Genomic DNA, 21,828 nt, shown 5'->3' on the forward strand with positions numbered 1-21,828 from the left:
GCCAATCCCTCCTGTGACGAGCCAGGTAGGCCCAGGTGTAGCCAGGATGAGCTTGGAATCAGTGTCTGGCTATCCAGTCCGGGACCTGAAGCAAAAGTCGGGTCAGTACACGAAGCCTCTATTCGCTCCAGAAGAAAAAACTCCCCTCCGAACGGAAGAGACTTCAGAGAGATGTCGCGGTCCAACTCTCTCCGCGCCTTTCCACAAACGATGAAACGTAAGAGGAAGGGGAGGGGAGTCCTCACCTGAGGGAGAGGGGAGCAAGCAGGGGAAGTTTGCCGGGAGGGAGAAACGAGCCCGACACATTCGCCACCAATGGAGTCGTCGGGGGCGTATTTCCCTCGGACGACTCCTTGGTAGGCTTACGATGGTAATGTCTCTCCTCGAACTTGCCCCATTGCTCGGAGGAACACGAACAACACTCACCACAGGGATCGTCGGCGGAACACACGTCCCCCTGCAAGATGTACAGAGGGCGTGTGGGTCCACGCCGACTGGGATCTAAATGAATGCATTTCTTACCCCCTACCCCGGGACACACACGCTGGGGATAGGAGGGTTTAGCTGATTTCTCCATGATAATGAAAGCAAAGAAAGAATTTCCCACCAAAAAGAAGAAGTATAGCTGTCAGGCAGAGAGCGACGAAGAACAACGTCCGAGAGCTACGACAGCCGAAAGCAAATTGGAATGTTTACATCCGGGCAGGCGGTACTCCCACCTCCCGGACAGTAGTTAACTGCCTAACCACCTTGTTTGAAGTTCAACAGCCGTTTCCAGCCTATACCTGAAAGTAATCCCTAATGTAAAGGACTGAGGGTTTGTATATTGTGTCGGAACAAACCTGAATTAGCCCGATTAACAAAATTTTAAGGAGGTGGGATCAATCTAATTTCAGCCCAACCTGCCAAACGGGAAGGCAGGTAACTCATTATTCATCTACTCTGCCTATATGCATGTATCCTCACCTGGTTAACCACTCAGCAGGAGAGGATGCCTGTAGAGGGAGTACCCTCGATGTCAGTCTCAAGTCTCGGTACTGTCTGAGTCGAACTACCTCTCATGTGGTATTCAAACCTCCTCATGGATAGAGAGTAGCAAAAAACCAACCTACCATGTGGCTAATCACAGCCTCCCATGAGTAGCGGAGAACGACAAACCTCCCAAGCGGCTAATCAAAGCACTCTCATGTATGGAGGGGTATGATGAACCTCCCATGTGGGTAATCAAAGCACTCTCATGTATGGAGGGGTACGATGAACCTCCCACGTGGCTATTACAGCTTTGCATGTATGGAGGAGAAGCTGAATGTGCAGTCTCTTCAGGTTCTTCGCCATATGTTGTAGCCGACATCTGTGCAGAAGGGGGGTTTTGGAGAAAAGATCCTATCAACCTGGCTCAGCCTAGTTTCATCTTGCTATTGTCCTTCCTAATGCTCCCCTTATGGATCCTGATCAACGGAGAATTCCAAATTCCTAGACTAGCTTGAATGCCTAACTTCACCCCACCAACACCCCACCTCCCCCTCGACCTTATAAGATCATGTTGGCCGCCACAAAAGGCCCCAGCAAGTAACCCTTCTACAAGGAAAATTGGATGTCCCTGAGGTAAAAGGTAGTGAAGACCAACACCAAATTCCAAGTGGCCACTTCTAAAATCGCCAACACCAAATAATTTCTTAGGAAGGTCAAAGATGTTGTCATTCTTTTAATACTATGCACCCTCGGACGCGCAAATGAAGTCGAAGGTTCCGAAGTTGATGAAGAGCCTTCCGACGCTTGCTGGATAACCTCCTGAAGAAACTTATTGTGTTCTTGGAGATCGAACGCGAAGGGCGTTTAGGAGAAACAAGTAACGTTCTTGGGCAAGGCAAATGTTTCTCGGTCCAAGACAGATAGACTTTTAAGGCTCTAACTGGACATAATAGCATCTCAGAAATGTTACCTCCTAAAAAGTCTTCTAAGGATGCGACCTTGAATGCCCTTGGCAAAGGATTTGTTTCAGATTCGGACTTTGCCATGGATACTGCCCGAATTTCTCCAATTCTCTTGGCCATAGGCAGCGCAATTAAAATTAAAACTTTCTTAGTTAATTGCCTTAGGGCAGAGACTATAAAGGTTCGAAGGCTGCCGATCTTAAGAAATTCAACACCACCGCTAAATCCCATGAGAGGGCCCAAAGCGGAAGAATTGGGCGCCCTATTTTAAAAGATCTTAACACATCATGAAGAATCTTGCTGGTTGAGAGTTCCGGAAGGTGAAAGCAGAATGTACTGCTCAGCATTGACCTGTACCCAGCAACTGTAGAGTAAGAAAGTCTCTTGTCTCTCCTTAAAAATAGCAGGAAATCTGCTACTTTTGCAACTGACGGGCACAAAATACAATGCCCTTGTTTATGGCTCCATCCACGATACACTGCTCACCTGGCCTGGTATAATTTCCTGGTTGAACTCCTTCAGCAGAAAGACAGTTGTCTAGTCACTGCTTTAGAGAGTCCTGCATGACGGGCTGCTCACTGGACAGTCTCCATGCAGCTAGCTTCAGCACGCAGAGGTTCCAGCGGAAGTAGTGGAAGTGCGGCTATTTGAGTAAATCTCTCCTCTCTGGGAGGAATACCGGAACTTCTGTCAACAGGTCCAAGATGTCCAGAAACCAAGGTCTCTGGGGCCAGAATGGGCAAACCAAGGTCATTTTCGTGTTCTAGCAGCTCCTGAGTTTTGCTAGGACTTCCTGTATCATCCCAAAGGGAGGAAATGCATAAACTTGTAAGTTGTCCCATGAGTGCAACATTGCATCTGTCCCATAGGACGTAGGATCCGCTACTGGGGAGTAGACTGGAAGGCAATGGTTCATCCTGGTGGCAAACAGGTCTACCGTCGCTGGCCATCTCTTGAGCAGCAGTTGCACCTCGTCTTGCACTGTCCATTCCCCTCTGAGAACTTCCTGTGACCGACTCAGAGCATCCACCAAGACATTGAGCTTTCCCGACACGAATTGGGGAATAAGCGAAACTGTGTGTTCTTCACACCAACGGAGAACTCTCTGTGCTACATCGTTCAACGCTTGTGATCTTGTTCCCCCTCCTTTTTGAGATACGATACTGCTGTAACGTTGTCGCAGAACAACGCTATGGTCTTGCTTACCTGTTCTGCAAAGCAACTTAGAGCCTCCTCGACTGCTCTTAATTCCCTGTAATTTATGGACTCCTCCCAATCCAGATCCCTCTAAAGGCCCTGAGCCTGAGATTCCTCCAGGGTTGCACCCAAACCCTGATCTGAGGCATCTGTGTACAGATGTATGTCTGGAAGGGGGGAGAGTCCAACCTTACGCCGGTGGTCAGATGATGTTCTTCTGACCACCACCGAAGATCCTTTAGGCAAGAATCATCCCAGATTATTGACGAGTTCTCTTCTCGAAAGTCCCAGCAATTCCTGAGACACACCTGCAGAGAATGCATCCGGAGATGAGACCCTGAAACAAGAAGGGATAGGGAGGCCACCTGGCCCAGCAGGCTTTGCCATAAGCTCACAGGCTGAACTTTGTTTGACATGAAAGTTTCCAGTTGGCTTAAAATCGCCAGAACCTGCTCCTCTGTCGGGAAAGCCTTCAAAAGACACGTCTGAATCATCATTCCCAGGTATGTCTTTACTTGAGTTGGACACAGAAAACTCTTGTCAAAATTGATTTTTATGCCTAACTTCTGGCATAGGTTCAAAAGAAAATCCCTTGCCTGCAGAGCCTCGCCTTCCGACGAAGCTTGAACCAGCCAGTCGTCGAGGTATCTTCTCATTCGGAAGCCCCGACGATGCATGATGTCTGAAACAGGAAGCATCACCCTCATGAATACCTGAGGTGCTGTGGTCAGACCAAAGCAGAGGACTTTGAACTGAAATGTTCCAGTTGGACCCGAGAAACGAAGGAACTTCCAAGATTCCTGATGAATCGGAACCTGGAGATAAGCGTCCTTGAGGTCCACTGAAATCATCCAATCTTCCCTCCAGACCGACTGCAGCACCGACTGGGAAGTTTCCATATGAAACTTCATCAAGGTTACAAACTTGTTGAGAACCGAGATGTCTATGATAGGTCTCCAAGATCCTCCCGTTTTGGGGGCCACGAAGATCCGGTTGTAGAACCCCGGAGAAAGGGGAGCGGGCTCTGAGGCTCCCTTCTCTAAAAGGGCTCGGATCTCTGCCGCCAAAGCTAACCCGCTGATGGAAGAAGGGGAGTAACTGGCAAGATGCACTGGTGAGTTGGACAGCGGAGGACGAGAGTGAAAAGAGACTCTGTAACCCTTCCTTAAGACATCCACAACCCAACTCTCTGTGCCCCACTCCTTCCAGATGTCCCAGAAAGGGGCAAGGCAACCTCCTACAGGTGCAGGTGAAGGGACTGTCTCCTATTTCCAAAAATCCTTCTTACGATTGGAAGGTTTCGGATCTGAGGCAGAACTGGAAAGCTCGGATGAAAAGCGTACTTTCTTAGAACTTCCCAGAGACTTGGAGCGCCGCAACCCTGATCATGGCCTGCTGCGACTCCACTGCCAAGGTAGACGACACAAAGTTGACCATTGCCGAAACGTCTTCCTCTCTAAACATACTGTCACTGAGTGCCAATGGAGCCCTCAGCAGTGCCCTCTTGTGAATGTCAGGAAAATAAGGAGGCAGATGGTTTAGAAAGAAGTCCCTCCTCTTCTTCCCGAAGAATGTAGTACACCCTGCAGAAACATTCGCCTGGTGTGCAAGCCCCATGGAAGCCAAAGTGATGAGGTTGTCGAAAAGAGTCGGGTCTGACGGAGTATAACCATCCTGCTTGAGGAACCCCATCAGACCGGATAGCATCCACATAGTGTGTGATAACACCTCTGACTGGTTGAGGAAAGGTATCTTCCAAGATACTGACTTCCCTGGCCGAAATAGATACTAGACAGTTCGATGATGGAACCTGAGATAGAAGAGCCTCTACCAACTCGTTCAGTGGCACCCTAACACCTGCAGAAGGGTTACCCGCGACCCTATAAAAGCCCTTCTGAATAGGAAGCAAGGCTGAATCCTGCTTACCCGATCCTATCAAGGATGCCAACCTATTGTCAGCCCCTCTCAAAGCCTGCTTGACCCTGCCAAACCAGACTAGATTCTTTGGTGACTGTGCTACCATCGGTTTTGTTGCATAAAGCGACTCGAACATAGCTTGGTTTTGCTGTATCAGCTCCTCCGGAGCCTTGGACTGTGGATACAGCGAGTGGAAAAAGTCCAACATCCATCTGTACTCAGACTCATTGGCCGAAGGAAAACTAGCCTCCGGTATCTGATCCTCCTCTTCACAGGAAGTCTTTGTCGAATTGGTCCGACCGAGCCAAAACCGGAAATGAGACAGGCTGAACTCTAGCAAACGTTCAACCTGATGATCCGGACCACAACACACCTGGATGCGCAAGACGGACCCCTGACGAATCAGTCCTGAACATGTTGGGAGTCACCCAAATAGGTTGCGCAAACCCCACACCCTCCAAAGACGATGACGCAACACCTGGGTCGGTCACACCTGGGCGGACAACGCCCACTCCTGAGAGCGGACAGACCGCAACACCTGCACCACGCAAACCCGGATGTAGCAGAGTCGCGTGAGACTGGGAATCCAGAACAGAAGGTCTCCTACTTAAAGAAGAAGATGGAAAGGGTCCCTGATGACCCGAAATCAAACCCGAACCTACATAGACCACCTTAGCCGGAGGGACAGAGGAACCTGTCAGAAAAGTTGAGAAAGGAGGAACCGAAGGAAGAAAGACGGAAGATGCCGCACTCGCAGTCACCACCGGTGCTCCTGCCAATGATGTTGGGCAAGTAGAGAACGTCCCAACTGGCCCTGAACTTGAAAGGGTTTCAAAGGGAAGATTATGAGGTACTGAACCCAAAGAAACAGGAGAAGACGAAACACCAGACAGCTTAGGTACCGGGGCAATTGCAGAAACTATCAGTACCGCAATATTAAACGCTGAGGCAGCGCGCCGCCAACTGCCGCAGCAACTAGATCGGAAGCCTGAGAAGGTACTGGATTTGCCGCAGATGGCACCAAAGACAAACCCGCTAATGGCATACATGCCGGATGAACTAACAAAGCACCCAAAATGTTCCCCGAAAGGTGGCCTGAAAGGGAAGGTTGAGAAAGAGCAGCGGAAGAAGGTTTGGAAGCAGTAGAGGACAGGGAAAAATCTGAAGTTACAGAGGAAGCCATATATTTTAGAGAAAGAAAATATACAGACTCCGGTCCCCCTTGATAATCTTGTAATACATCATTTGTGAATTCTGGAAAATTCTTCATAACATGATCATGGATATTCAAAAACCCTATATATAACACTGACCAATGACCTATACCCTTCGGAAAGACCCAATAAATTAACATTATATTCTGCTACATTTAATGTCCTATCACATGAATTACCATCACCAACCAACGAAAGTTTTTCCACAGGAGGAAAAGGAACTCTCGAAGAGGAAGGGAAATCCTCCAACCTTTGAACCTGACAAACTTGCAACTAAATCTAAATCCTCCTCAACAGAGTTAGCAACATTTTGTTGCAAGGAGACTGCAGCCGGAAATAGAACCGCTGCTGGATCTAACAAGGGTCCCGGAACCTTAATTGCACCTGCCCCCAAATAAGACTGCACCTTCAACTTCTCTCCTACACTCTTTGCTACCTCACTACTGTATTCCTATTCGTCTGCATCAATCCTATATCTAAATTTTACCTCTGAACTTACACTATCTGAAGATCTGAACTTACATTATCTGAAGAAAGGGGGAAAACTGCTACTAACACTGCCTGCTCCGTGCCGGGGGGTCAGCAGATCCTACCTTTGAGGTTTGCAGTTCTCCATGACCCTGGTATCTGTTAGGGCTGGTTCTGGAACAGGCAGGGGAGCTGAAAAAGAGCAGTTAGTTTCTATTTCTCTAGCACTCATATTTTGCTCTTTGAATTCACATAACTTTGTCATGAAACTAGAAAATAAATTTGTCATGCTAGCTGATAATTTATCCTCTAACTTCCTAAATAACTCCAATTCTAAAGCTTCTTTGTCTAGACTCTGAGCTTCTACAGCTGGTTCCCCACATTTGCTCTTGGAAGCTAGAGATTTTCTATATTTAACATAATCCTCCATCTGATCTTTTGACCATGACCTACATTCGTCACATCTCAATGTTAAGCTACATTTCACCTTCCTACATGCTATACAAACTGAATGTCTGTCATGTTTGAGGGTACTCATCCCCCTGTTTGCAAGCTGTGCATGATCGGTGGGTTGCAGTGTCTCCAGCAGTAGCAGTCTCGGTTGCAGTAGCTGTAGCCGAAGTCGAGGCTATTGCGTTATCCAAAGGGGGCGTCTTTTTATCCAAACTATCCATGGTGAGTCCAAATCGAGCCAAAGACCAGACGGGAGAGAAAAATCCGATGCCAGGCAAAAGAACAATCCAGGAGAAAAAGGCAAAAATACGGTCCAAATCGTTATCCAATTTCAATAAAGTCAGTATACAGGAGTCGGGCTAATAACCAAAAGTTCACCTGAAGCACGAAACATCCATGCAGCAAGGCAAACGGAAAGCAACTGGGGAACCCAGCCTCGCTCAGCTGGGACTTGCAGCAGCGTTGCCAACGGTGTTTCAGGTAACTCATTTTGACAAGATTTTCCTGTAAGTGTTGGTAATGCTGACAGTTAATTACCCAATTAATGGGTAAAAGTTACGGGGATGTAGTTCAGGCTGGTGGGTAACCAGGGCTAATTCAGGTGTTCAGGGAGTGTATTGCAATACTTATCCTAAATGTCCACACAGGATCACATTACATCCTACCATCAACCCTGAGGCAGAGAGAATTGGATATGGAGGTGAGACCCAGCAACAAGAAGGGATTAACACAGACCTTAGCAATGGGATACCTAGCTTACCTGAGAAGCATACCAGCCAATCAGAAAGCACACCTTTTCATTTGTTATTTATTAGGTAAAATATTTATGACCTGATGAGTTACTTTTCTTGCTCCATGTAGCATGTACACCAACAAACTCAATGTAGATTTACTTGTAAGCTCACTTGTGGACAGTGTGCTTGACACCAAAATATGAACTTACTCTGAGTTTGTAACAAACTAAAAATCTGGAATTTTTAAAACTTTCCTAGATTCTGTGAAAAGCACCAAATAGAGAAGAAAACAACAATGAATAAAAAAAGAATACCTGTTATACTGTGTTGAGAAATAAAAGTAACAAGAAAGTAACAATATAAGGGAATAATGGCATATACAGTACATTTATTTATATGATTTAATTTTTATTATATATATATATATATATATATATATATATATATATATATATATATATATATATATATATATATATATATATATATATATATATATATATATATATATATATATATATATATATATATATAATGGATTTTGACAAAGGAAAATCTATTTCTGAGAGGGACAAATCACCGGTGAAAAGTCCATTCAGCACTTATTTCTAGGTAATTCCGTATAGATACCAGAGAAAGCTAAATGAAATGCTGGAGCACACCCCAGAGCGAAGCTCCATTAGATGGAGTTGTGTATGGAAAAGGGTGAACTATAAAAACACGGAACCTGATCCTATAGAGATCCCAAAGTCAAAAGTCCCACTGAGAGGTGCCGTTACAAACCCATGCACCACTCATGGACAGTACACAAATCACCGCTAGCCGCATTCCATGAAAGCACCACCCCACCAGAATGATGTTTACTATGGGGAGACAACACATGACAGAGGTGGGTCATCAGGTGACACGGTCCCTCTCCAGAAATAAATTTTTCCTTTGTCAAAATCCCTTTTCTGGATCGGGTCCCGTGTCAGCCGTGAAAATTAACAGAGAAATAAATATCATTCTTATACTGTAAGAGATAACAAAAATGTAAGGAACAGAAGACCAAAGGTCCATCAAATAATTTAATTGCTAGCAATAATAACAAGTAATGTACAAATGGAACTGATGGGAGCTTAAAATTAACATGACAATGTAACAAAATATACTTAAAATAATTTTACAAAATTGAAAACATTATAACATAAATGTGTCATTTAGACAAATATACAGATAACACGGTCAGGGGATAATGTCAAGGCACGCCTGACTGAAATGACTGTAAGGGGATAACTGAGGCAGTGGAGGAAGAATTGACTAGGAATCAGAAAGGGTACTAGAGGAGGTACAACGTTCTCTGCCGCGACTGCTGAGAATTTAAGAGCTTCAAGGATTTCAAATAGTAACGCTTGAAAACCAAGGGTGACTTCAACCAGTGTATTTGGTAGATCCGTGAAATTCATGTAATGGAAGTAGTTAATGGAGGTGGCCACAGCTCTAATATCAAGAACTCTTGGGACTGAGTCAGATTAGCCTGCTTGATGAAGTAAAGGATTTGTTGTCTAATAGCAGACATAGAGATATTACCCCCTTCCCTGATAAAGAGAGGCCCAGATGAGATGTGAGAGGACCTGTCTAAATAAGCCCTCAATGTATGAACTGGACATAGGGACAGGTCTTGAGGAAGGGGAGAATTTTCCAAGGCGACCACCTATTCTTGGGGATCTTCATTTTTGGCTAGGAATTTAGGTGAGGAATCAGCATAACCTCCTCCCTGATGGAAGGAAGTCGACATGGTTGGATTCCCTAGAGAGTGCAGACAGCCTGAAATTCTAACACCGAAGTTAGGCTAACTAAACAACGTTTTTCTCAATAAGGAAAGGTAGGGACAAGACTGATTATTGGTATCTGAGGCTAACTTCAACACGTCATTCAAAAACCAGGAAACCGTATGTGGACGGATTACTGGTCTCAGCCATGCACAGGCCTTAGGGATGGAAGAAAAGTAAGGATCTGTGAGGTCAATTTTGAAACCGTACAAAAATACTTTCCGTAAAGCCGACTTGAGGAGTAAATTGAAGGGGAACTGACTTGGACAGGCTCTTGACAGTCGACCAAGGCCGGAGTCTCTTCTTCAAATTCTTCAAATGGGAGGAATCAGAGACACCTTTGTCTCTGAGTCTGATATTTGCTCGACTCCCACACTCTGTTGATATCTTTTCAGTTTTGTCTTCAGCAACAGGTCTGTCACTGAAGCTAACTGAAGGGGAGCCCAAAACTCTTTCTTGGCCCATCGAGAGGCTCGTTTGGACTTGAGAAACTGTCTGGTTGCTCTGGCTATCTCTTCCTCTGGGAGGAGGAAGAGAGCTTGTGAGAATTCAGATCCCACTGGATTCCTAGCCATTGAAAAACAACTGCTCGAACCAGGCAAGACTTCTCCTGCTTACATGAAAGCCCAAAGATTCTAGAAAGCGACCACCACGGATGTAACCCTCCACGCATTCCTCGATGCTGGATGCCCAGATGATCCAGTCGTCTAGATACACGCCGCGTTATCCCTTGAGACCGGAGTTGTTGTAATCGACCGTGTCTGTCAACTTGGTAAAAATCCTTGAGCTTATGTTGAGGCCGAAAGGCATCACCTGAAGGAATATGCCTGCCTTCCGAGCCTGAACCCCAGAAAGGGGGAGAACCTTCTCCGCAACCGGGCGTGATAATAGGCGCGGGAAAGATCTAAAAGAGGTGGTTACGGTTCCACGGGGCAGTAGGGTCCGAACTTGGTAAACTGTAAGCATCCGAAACTTGTCGCAATGAATGTAGGAATTCAGACGGAACAAGTCCAGAATTACTCCGCTTGTCAGAACCCTTCTTGGGAACACTGAAGAGCCTGCCTTGGAACTTCAGTGTCCTCACTTTCCTTATGGCCTGTTTTTGCAAAAGATCTTCCACAAGTCCTCGAGATCCTTGGTCGGTGTCTGATAAAACTTGACTGGTGGAGGGGGACCCCAATCCAACTCCAACCTAGGCCCCTGAAACTATACTCTGAGCCCAGGGACAGAAGGTCCACCGGGCCCGAAATGGTACAGCCTCCGCCCACTGGATGTAGGTCATCGGTCCTGTGTTTGCTTCCTCCCTCTGGAGCCTCGACTTCCTCTGTTCCTGGAGAGGAGGGGGCTCCTCTTCCTAACATAGCCCCTCGCCTGTTGCCTCTGGTTGACTGCCCAGAGCTGAAATTCCCCTGGCTTTGCACATGAAGCATTGAAAGCCGGGAGGAGACGTGAGGAGGGGGCAGCAAGAGACTGATGTGACGGGTGCACCAGACATACTGAGGCGAGGTTGGGAGGAAGAGGTTGAAGGCTGATCCTGTAAGGAACCTGGACAAAGGACTGAGCGGGGAGGCGTTTGAAATGTTAAATTTCTGCGGACTTTGGGGAAGGCCCGGCAAGATCTGACAAGCCTCCGCTTATAGGGCAGACCCTAACGAGAACGTGGAGACTCTGATTGACCTAGCTGCCTCCAGATAAGACTCGTCAACTTCTTCTTGGGGAAAAGATTAGCTCCCAGATAGAACTCTTCAGAAGCTTATTAGGTTCATGCCGAACTGTGCTGCCGAAAAGATATGCTTCCGCAGGCCAGTCGGGCAGTCATAAAGTCAAACAGGTCTTGTTGAAAACTCGCCAAGAGAGATTTCGTCAAGACCTGGAACAAGGAATCTTCCCTATAAACCAAAAGAAGTTGTTTCTGCAAAGTCAGGGAGTTCAAAGACCTGGCGAGCCTGTCCTTACTATCAGCTTCTGCTTTCAGGAGCGACCTGGGATCTTAGGAGCTGCTCACTGAACAGGTCAGAAGCGCAGTCTGGAGTCAAGCGACACCGTGAACGTGTTGGGCTCCCTTCCAGAACTCGGTGCCCCCGGAAAGACGAGATGTTGGGTCCGTCTCCTGAGATGAGGGGAGGGGTTTACCTTCTAAGCAAGCCTGACTAGTCAGAGAGGCCACTTTCGATGCAAGGAGGAAGGAGAATATCACCTAAAGTGAACATAGGTGAACACTCCGCCAACTGGTGTGAGCCTAGTGTTCTCCGCTTGCCAATTCGTAAGGTCCTCATCAAAGACGACTGGCTTGGTCCTAGGATAGATAACGGTCTCCTTTAGGGACTTTATCAGACCTGTTCCAAACTCCTCTTCTCAGCCTGGCAAAACCTGTGTAGCGGGGATGTCAGGTCCGAGGATAGAATTCTAATTCCTCCAGTCTCCTTGTGCCCAAACCCTCTATGGTGAGAGTACCTTGGTGGTCGGGAGCATAAAGGGCCAGACGCCAAGGATTCCCAAATCGAAGGGGGGAGGGTGGAAGGGTCAGGGGAACAGAATGGGACTTAGAACGAGGCCCCGCGATCGCAAGTCCTTGGATCAATTCCTGCTGTGACTCCACCTTTTCCGAAAGAGATTGAAATGAATTGCAAGACCAGAAAGTTGCTGTCGACTCGTCGATTCTCTCAAGGAGAAGTTCGGCGAAAGAGTCCGTATCAAAGGCAGGAGGGGGAACCACTTGTCGCGACTGAGACTCTGCTTGTATCCCGAGGGGAGGCTGTACTCGTTGGACGGAACGGGTCACGCCACGCCCGTGCATACGGAGGGACCTCAGATCGACTCTAGAGTTGGTAGATTTTCTTCCTCACAGACTTTACCTTAGGGACAATAGATCCAGACCCGTCTGTAAGGTATGAGGATTTAGAGAAACCTTTAAAAGAGGAAACGGTGAAGAAGGAGAGCTAAACAGGGAAGAACCTGCCTCACTTACCCCCTTACCTGCTTGATGCTCCCGGGACAATGTTCGAGATTCAGGCGAGGTCAAGATCCGCCGCGTCTTCAGAAACACCTCGCTCAAGGCCGAATCGCCTGGAGAGGGCTGGGTCAACTCCCGACCCCGCAATCAACGGAGCAGCAACATCGCCGGTGACCGATGCTGTGATCCAGGCGCGGGAAAAAGGACACAAATGTCCTTCGAGAGTATGCACGGATTGCCAGCTCCCTACGTTGCGTCCGAAGCCGCTGACCCAGACTTTACGGGCTTGGAGCGAAGCATCGCGGTAGACGGCGGTCAGCCTGCTGGAAGAATAACATTATTGCGGTTTACCGAAGGGTGGAAAATGTAATCTATAAAATACAGTTTAACAAAAAGGAAAGATGCATGATAACCTACGAATCATCGATAGCTTGCTCGTAAAGAGCGTGCAACATCACATCCGTCAGGGTGCCAAACTACGAGATCCCCACGGGACCGCACACCGGAGTGGATCTACAAACTTTCGCGGGGTCATGGCCTGGTGCAGGGCTGAGCACCCTGTTCTTGCAGCGCATCACCTGTAAAAGTATGAGATTATGAGTACACCGTGTATGTGCCGGAGTAGTAATGCCGAGCAAATACATCAGTATATTAAAACCGTGAAACCTGCTGGAATGATCCGGAAGGCAACCGGACTAAAATAAAATCTCATACATAAAAAATACAAAATAATAAAACATAATAAACATACCGAACTAGCCAGAGTAACATGCCTTAAAAAGTATGTGACGGATACAAAACAAAATGGGAAGGTTAAATGTCGGAGTAAGCGCATTCCCGCAACCGAGAATGAAATTCTGAGACTAGCGATAACGGTAGACCGTAAATATAGAACCGCCGGAGCGGGAAGCCGAGGAATGCGCCTCGAATAACAGAAAGCGGACAGTGGTAGAAGGGAAGGGAAACGTCAAGGCCGGACACGAAGACAGTCAGGTGGAAAACACTAATGGCCACGCAGAGTATGTCTAAACCGGAGTGCCGTTTATTAGACGACATCGCCGGAGAAAGGAGGCCTGACGTAAGGAAGGAGGATGAACAGACCAGGAGGAAGAACCGCAAAGGCGACCGGAGTGGAACGCGACAACTGGCGCTCCGGGCCTCATCCCACCCTCGCTGACGAGATAGCCGCAGCGCGAGAAGCAGGAGAGGGGAAGGAACAACCTCCATGGTCAGAAGGGGGCAAAGAAGGCCAAAGATGGTGGACGGAGAGGGGGAAGCTTGCCACCAGCAGCCTGGAGGGGTATAGCCTGGTAAAGTCAGAGACCGCATCAAGGGCAGGCCAAACAATGCAGAGAAGGACATAGGCAATAATAGGGCTAAAAGGATAGAATGCCTCAAGCCTTGATAAGTTAACAAGATTGAAAACGAATCAAGGAGAGAGAGCACTCGGGAGGGGAGAGGTAAGGGTGTGTCGACATAACCAGCTGGAAACTAACCTTAAGAAATGACAAAACTAGGGTAGGCTACGTGATGTCCCTGCTATCCCAGCTTAACCAAGAGGCTTATTAGTGGCTAAAAGTCAAACAGGAGAGGGAAGCTACGACATCCCTCACTATTCCAGCTTAAACAAGAGGCTTATTAGCTTTCAAAAGCCAAAAACAGGGGAAGGAAAACTTAAAACGAAAAGACCCAGCCAAAACTTAAGGAGAGCCATACTGGAAAAAGCACACAAAAACACAATGATGGTCATGTGAATCGAATATTTATAATCGACCCCCTTTTTCATAGAAAAGGGGTAACAGCCTAATCGCCAGAAAAGGTAGGATGGAAAACTAAAGCTAACAACCAACCCATGATAAATGGATAAATAACTAATAAACGAATATAAGAGGAGGACCAGACCCAACCCGTTGTGTAGTGAAGGGAAATGGCCCTCTAAATAAAAAGAAATATCCATAATAATCAACATATATCAAATGCATCCGAACACAAGGGCAAAGATTAAACAAATAATCTTAACAGTACCAATGAAAATAAAATTCCCAGTTAAGAGAAGTGAAGGGCAAAAAAGGCATGTTATGGAAATGATAAGAGGCGAATAGGCCTTGAGGGGGCAGCTCGAAGCCTAAACGACAATACACTCCCCAAGCAAAGGGACACAAAAAATAATCAATCAAAATCACTAATTAGGCGTCACAAATGAGAAAAATACATCCCTAAACATGAAGAGAACAGTGAAAAGATCGAAAAACAAAGGCTACCCAAGATCAGACCTAGCATGGAGGTCACGTGAGGCCCACTTGAAAGGTGATCGAGTCAAATGCTATAAATCCATAGTACTAGACTAAGGGAAATATGGAGCCTCAATCCAACAAAACATAACACTGGTACTCAACTTGATGAAGAAAGACCTTGCGAGATGCCATAATGATGAAAATAAGCACAAAATAAAGAGCACAACGAAAACACGTGTGACCACAGGTGCTGCTGAAAATGGAATGCGTAGCGGTGATTTAATGTACTGTCCGGCGAGTGGTGCATGGGTTTGTACACCTCTCAATGGGACTTTTGACTTTGGGATCTATAGGATAAGGTTCGATGTTTTTATAGTTCAAATTTTCTTCCATAATGACCATCTATTGGAGTCAGCTTGGGGTAATAACTCCAGCATTTCATTTAGCTTTCTCTGGTATCTAGCAACGATTACCTAGAAATAGAGTGCTGAATGGACTTTTTTCTTGACTGGACAGGACCAGATCCAGAATATATATATACTTGTAAATATATATATATATATATATATATATATATATATATATATATATATATATATATATATATATATATATATATATATATATATATATATATATATATATAGAGAGTCTATATATATATATATATATATATATATATATATTTATATATATATATATATATATATATATATATATATATATATATATATATATACATATACTATATATATATATATATATATATATATATATATATATATATATATATATATATATATATATATATATATATATATATATATATATATATATATATATATATAATATATATATATATATATATATATTTTATACAATTAACTACTCATTTACTACATGGGTATTTAACCACCAAATCTGGCATCCTCCTCCACCTTTCTTAACCTAAAATTATAGGGCTGCATTATTTTTACCAACCTACTGGCCTCTAATTTTTTCCTTATGACCAAACTATCTCAAAGCACTCTGATGCATCCTTTCACTTCTGCTACCTTTTTTATTACTTATAATTATTACCATAGTTTCTGCCAACTTTTTTATAACTTATAATTATCACCATAGTTCTCACCCTTTTCATTCTAAGTATGCCACATATAACATGCAGAGAGTTCATCTAAACTTCAGCCTATTTTTTACTTTCATTTATATTCAATAACCACACTTCATCAACTGATGGATCTACTCTATGCATGATCAACCCATAATGGCAAGAATGTGGGGAGGCTGTAATTCCTTTTACCCCGATGCGATGCCACAGCTCAGGAATACAGTTTTCAAGTTCTTGGTGTGATGGAGGCTTGGCTGCAATAACGAAAGATATCCACTTTACTACATATCTTTCATGCACATGAATGAATAATGTACAGGACCTTTAACAAAGCAATATGGGTGATTGCATGAGAAAGTTCTTCAAAGGCACATGACTTCAGTATCTGGTTGACACCAAGGGACGTGGTACCATGACTCAATCTTACTACAATTAAGGAAAGCTATAATAGTCAAGCATCTGGAGATATGAATATTCCCCAGTACTCACCTGAGGCAGATGCAAAGGGGAACATGGGAAAATGACAAGAACTACTCAAGTACTATATAGCACTTAAGAGTATCCTTTGGGCTTTCAGATTCTGCAGTGATAAACAATTTCAGAGTTGTAGCTGAGGTTTGCCACAAAACAATCAATAAAGGTCATAAAAGCCATGTCATTCATGGAGTCCAGTGACCAATTCCTCCAGGACCTGGTTTTTTTGCTGATATTGTCAGCCAACAAATGTCCTGGCTGAAATGGACTTTGGCAATATGCTGACCTTCTTTGCCTTTGCTGCACTGACTACCATTTGGTACAAAATCCTAAATTGAAAGTCACTATGATCAAAAGCATGCCACCATTGACAACTTATAGGTAATCATACTTTGCGGCCTCCCTAAGCGCCAACTGAATACTTACTTGAACTAAGGTTACTCTAATTTCCTCACCAATAAGAATAATTCAAGTACTTCTGGAAACATGAGTATGTGATAACTTATGAATACAGTACTTCACATACAATGATGTACAGTACACTGATATTTTACTTCTTAACATTAAATTACTATGAGAATACATGCTAAATTACAACAAACTATTAGTACTTCTTTCCATTTCTTTCACCCAGCATTCAATCAGTTTGCAGCTTGCTTCTTCTGTGCCAATAAAATGCACTCTCCTTCGTGGAGTGAAAATTAAACCACATGCTCTTATCTCCTAATATTGTAAAGTATTATCTCCTAATACTGATAAGGCCTTACAATAAAAGTAAAGAAATAGTTTGTACTAACGTTATGGTTGCTTACTTTAATGGAGGTGGTAATGGTGATGTACCAGCCAGTGGACCAATTGGGACTGGTACTCTTTTATTCAAGAGACGCCGTCTGCCGGAGGGATTTATACTTCCACTTGACCCAGAAGAATTAAAAGCAAACTTTGGAGGATCATTCCAGGCACGTTCATGATTTCCTTAAAAATAAAAAATTAACATTTATGAAATACTTTAAAACCATACCAATAAAAAAATACACTTTATATATCCAGATCTTTCTATAGCCCATAACTTCAGTATAAATGAATGATTAATTAAAAATGAGTTTGAAAAAATAAATCTTTTCAATGCAAACCCAAAGTGGAAAAGAAAGATATTGGAATAACTGATGAAGTACCTTCAAAATATTCTGAATGAACAAAATAAACATGAACTACCTGATGCTAGCATGAATGATAAAATGATTAATATCTAATTTTCAAGAAATATAATGAATTCTAATTAAAAACCATTGATTTAATCCAGACTAATCTGCAAAGGCAGCATTCTCAAAACACATCCCAGAGGAAGAAGGGAGCCCCTTTTCCAACTATCTGAGAATGCATTTGGGTCCCCAGTGGTCGATGGGTCCAACACAACAGAACAGAAGACCTGGAGCTTTCTCTTGTGCCGGGTGGCGAACAGATTGATGGCTGGACGCCCTCACAGGTCGAACAGCCTTTCACACTTCTGATGGAGGGACCATCTGGTCCTACCACCTGGCTCTGGCGGCTGAGCTTGTCTGCCACGACATTCCTCTTGCCTGGAATGTACCTGGCTGACAGGGTCTCACCGAGTGAGCCACGGCCCATCGTGCACCTGCATCGTCAACTGGTGAAGCTGGTGGACACCAGTCCCCTGCTTGTTGACGATGCCACTACCGTGGTATTGTCACTCATCAGTACCACGGAGTGTCCCACACTTCGATCCCGAATCCTGGAGGGCCAGGAAGGCCGCCTTGAGTTCTGAGGATGTTGATGTGAAGGTGCTGCCGTCTTGGTGCCACACTCTGAAGTCAGCAACCCTCAGGTGTGCCTCATCCTCGGTCAATGCGCGAGAACAGAAGCATGTCGGAGGGGGAGTATGCAAGGATACTCCTATCAAGAGGTTCCTGTCGTCTAACTACCAGTGAAGGTCCTTTTCCTCACTCGGAAAGAGGAATGAGGAAGGACTGGGGTCTTGGGACTGGGACCAATACTCCTTGAGTCTCCACCGGAGAGACTACAGGTGAAGACGCCCGTGGAGGTACAGCTTCTCCAAAGACGACAGGTGACCGATGACACTCTGCCATTGCCGAGCTGGTTGCTCCTGCCATGACAGGAACAGCTGTGCTGCCTGCCTGAACTTGCTGATACAAGAGTCCGAGGGAAAGACTTTCTGCCACCCCGTATCTATCCGCATGCCCAAGTGCTTTGTCCCTCTGCTTGGGGTGAGATCTGGACTTCTCCAGATTTACCATGATCCCTAGATCCCGCAAAACTCGAGGAGACGATCCCTGTCCTGTAGCACCTACGAAAAGCCGAGCTCAGGACTAGCCAGTCGTCGATACCCTCAGAAGACGATCCCGCAAGGAAAGGGCCCAAGCTGACAGGAGAGAGAATACTCGTGAACACCTGGGGAGCAGTCGAGAGCCCGAAGCAAAGTGCCATGAATTGGAAGACTGACTCCCGAGGACAAAAAGCGGGAGGTACTTATGTAGACGACGGATGGATGGGTATCTGGAAATACGCATCCTTCAAGTCCACCGTAAGCATGAAGTCGTTCTCCCGATGGAGGCCAGCACAGTTTGGCGCTTGTTTCCATCATGAACCGAGTCTGGTGAACGAAACGGTTCAAGGCAGAGAGGTTCATGACCGGTCTCCATCCCCTGAGGCTTTCTCTATGAGAAAGATGCAGCTGTAAAGCTGGAGACTCGTCCGACACGACTTTCTACAGCACCCTTGCTCAGCATGGCTTTGCACTTCTGCTGTGGTCGATGTCCTTCGACGAACCTGGAAGATATGTTTTGGGAGATGGACCGGAAAAGGTGAGGGGAGGCCGAGACGCCTTGAGAGGGTAGTAGATATCCCTCCCGAAGGACATCCACTATCCAGGTCTCGGCTCTGTCGGCTGCCAGGATTGCCCAATGGCTCGACAGGTGGCAACCCCACCGGCAGCTTTTGGGGGTAACGCCCTAGCTGCTTTTCCTTCTTCTTTCTTACCCTTGCCCCTTTACTGGCTTGAAAGTGGCTGAAAAGGGCAGGAGGACCCCCTTCTTGGGGCAGAAGAAGAAGGGTGTTTCCTCGGCACGGGCGCTTGTCCACTAACTCTCTAGGGAAGAGAGGAGGAACCCAGCAACGGTCCATTCCGAAGAGGCAAGCGCTGACTCGGACCTACAGACCTGGCAAAAAGCGAGAGAGAACGCATCCCTCCGCTTTAGCTGGACGGTTCGCCCACAGGTTTGCAGTCTGGTGGGAGGTAGAAATAGCCCTACCCCAGACTGGCACAGTCTCCCAAAAGGCAGAGTCCTCCCAGGTCCAATAGCTTTCCTGAGGAAGCAGCTACCTTCGCTTACTGTGAATGACCACAGATCGAGCCAGGAGACTGCTTGGAAGGCTGCCATGGCGGTGGCTTCCAGGGTTGCAGCTTACTGAGAGAGGATATGCTCTCTGCAGTCAATTGTTGAACGACAGACCCGGATCCAAACGAGTCAGGTCCGGGTCAACCTGTTTGGTCAGCAACGCCCCTTCCACTGGAGCGAAAACGCTTCTGGACGAGGCAGAGGAGGAGAAAAGAAGCTTGTCCGAGCAGCTCAATGAACGAACTGTCATGCCCAGACACAAGACTGTTCACCTGGTCGAGTAACCCTCGGCAAGCGTGGACCACGGGCAGCCCCACCGAAGCCTTGGGTTCCTTCTTGGGTCCCCAGAAGGATTGAGGCACGATGGACGATCCACAACGAGGCCGTAACCCTTCCCCGAGGTCATTGTGCTGACGAATCAGCGCGATAACCTCCGCAAAGTCCTATGTATTTCGGGTGTCCCGCATCCCGGGACAGAGGACCTCGAGTCCCTCCAGAGTGCGGTCCTCAACTACTCTCCCAGCAGGAGGGGGAACCTCGGCAGACCCCGTGGATCTTTCTGAACTACGCTGGCGTAGGGACCTGGTCGAGCCAAGAACCGGTCAGGTGCCAGGTCACGCAGTAGAACTCTGAGGAGAACACTCTCAGAGCTCCTCCTCTGACTCGCCCCCCTGGAAGAAACCAAAGGGGCGGAGGGGACAGGCGAGTGAAGATCGGGCGCTCCCACTGGCTTTACTGGCAGAAACCAGCAGAGGCAGTGGGCCAAGAGCAGTCACCAACCCACGGTGATGACGAGCCCCGGTCAAGGAGACTGCTTCAGCCCAGGTGAAGCGATCTCCCGAGGAGAGCGGAGAGGCTCGGCGAGAGCCGGCCACAAGACTCCTCCTCCCCCGAGCCAGGATGGCCAGCGCGGACGTGGCCGACTGGGAGGAGTCGAACGCTGACGACTGGCGCGAGCTTGCGCTTGTCCTCTGACGCGCTCCCAGTCTTCTTCGCGAGGCAGGAGCCTCCGGGGAAGACTGAGTAGGGGACTTCTTCCCTACCTTTCTTCGTTTGGCCCGCGGGCTGAAGCACTATCCGGGAACCTGACTTGGCACCTGAAGGAGTGCCAGCAGGAAGAGACGGAGCACCTGCATGCCCCTCTTTCCTCACCCCACGCCCCTGTCTGTATGGCGAAGTTTCTCCTGCGTCAGATCAGTACCAGGGGTACTCCTTGGGGACCCGGTGCCTCAGAGCAACTTCGCGAACGAAAGTGTCCGACGCGACTCGCTGGCTTTAGATGCAGGAAGTTCCTTAGGCGCAGCGGGAGTGCCGACCTGGTCTGCACGCCCTTGGCTCCTCTGGTGCCCTGGCCCGGAGGCCAAGCAGCTGTTCCTGATCCAAGGATCAGGAAGAGCCGATGAGAGATCCCACTGCCTTCCCTGTGGAAGGAGGCAGACCCTAGAAGTCTCGGTGCAAGATTTCAGTGGGGAGAGGCAGACTTCTTCTTCCTGGCCGCGAAAGCCTTGGAAGGAGGAGGAAGAAGCAGCAGACAAAGACAACGATGATGATCAAGATGAAGATGAAGACGACGACACCTTCCTAGACCTCTTCTCCTTCTTCACCATCTGCTTCAGGAACGCCACAAGTCCCAAGCCAGGAGTGAGGCTGCTGACTCAGGAACAGCAGGAGGGGCTGCAGCAGAAGGCACATCCCGGCAACGACTGAGCTCGGCCAGCATTTGCCTGGGAGAGAGCAGCATGTCAGCCAAGAACAAGGCGGAAGCAAGATGAAAGATGTTCCTCACGAGGCCACATCGCTGTCCACGACTCCTCGTAAGGGCGCATGCAGCATGGACAAGAACCCTAAATGAGAGTCACATGCCACACAGGAACAGCAAGCAAGACTGAAGAAGCTTCATTACGTAGCTAAATCTTGACTGAGGAGAAGAAGGCTACTTCAGATAGAAGAC

At 46.8% G+C, this 21,828-nt stretch overlaps 1 protein-coding gene across 1 annotated transcript in view; it reads right to left on the reverse strand.

The window, feature by feature from the left end:
- Positions 1–21,828, reverse strand: part of LOC136841180 (steroid receptor RNA activator 1-like) — a 92,443-nt gene that overhangs the window by 63,768 nt on the left and 6,847 nt on the right. Inside the window, exon 2 of the mRNA XM_067108220.1 lies at positions 17,313–17,475. Within this exon, the coding sequence (XP_066964321.1) occupies positions 17,313–17,475 (163 nt within the window). The remainder of the gene's footprint in view (positions 1–17,312; positions 17,476–21,828) is intronic.

This window comes from Macrobrachium rosenbergii, chromosome 8 (genome assembly GCF_040412425.1).
Source record: "Macrobrachium rosenbergii isolate ZJJX-2024 chromosome 8, ASM4041242v1, whole genome shotgun sequence".
NCBI lineage: Eukaryota > Metazoa > Arthropoda > Malacostraca > Decapoda > Palaemonidae > Macrobrachium > Macrobrachium rosenbergii.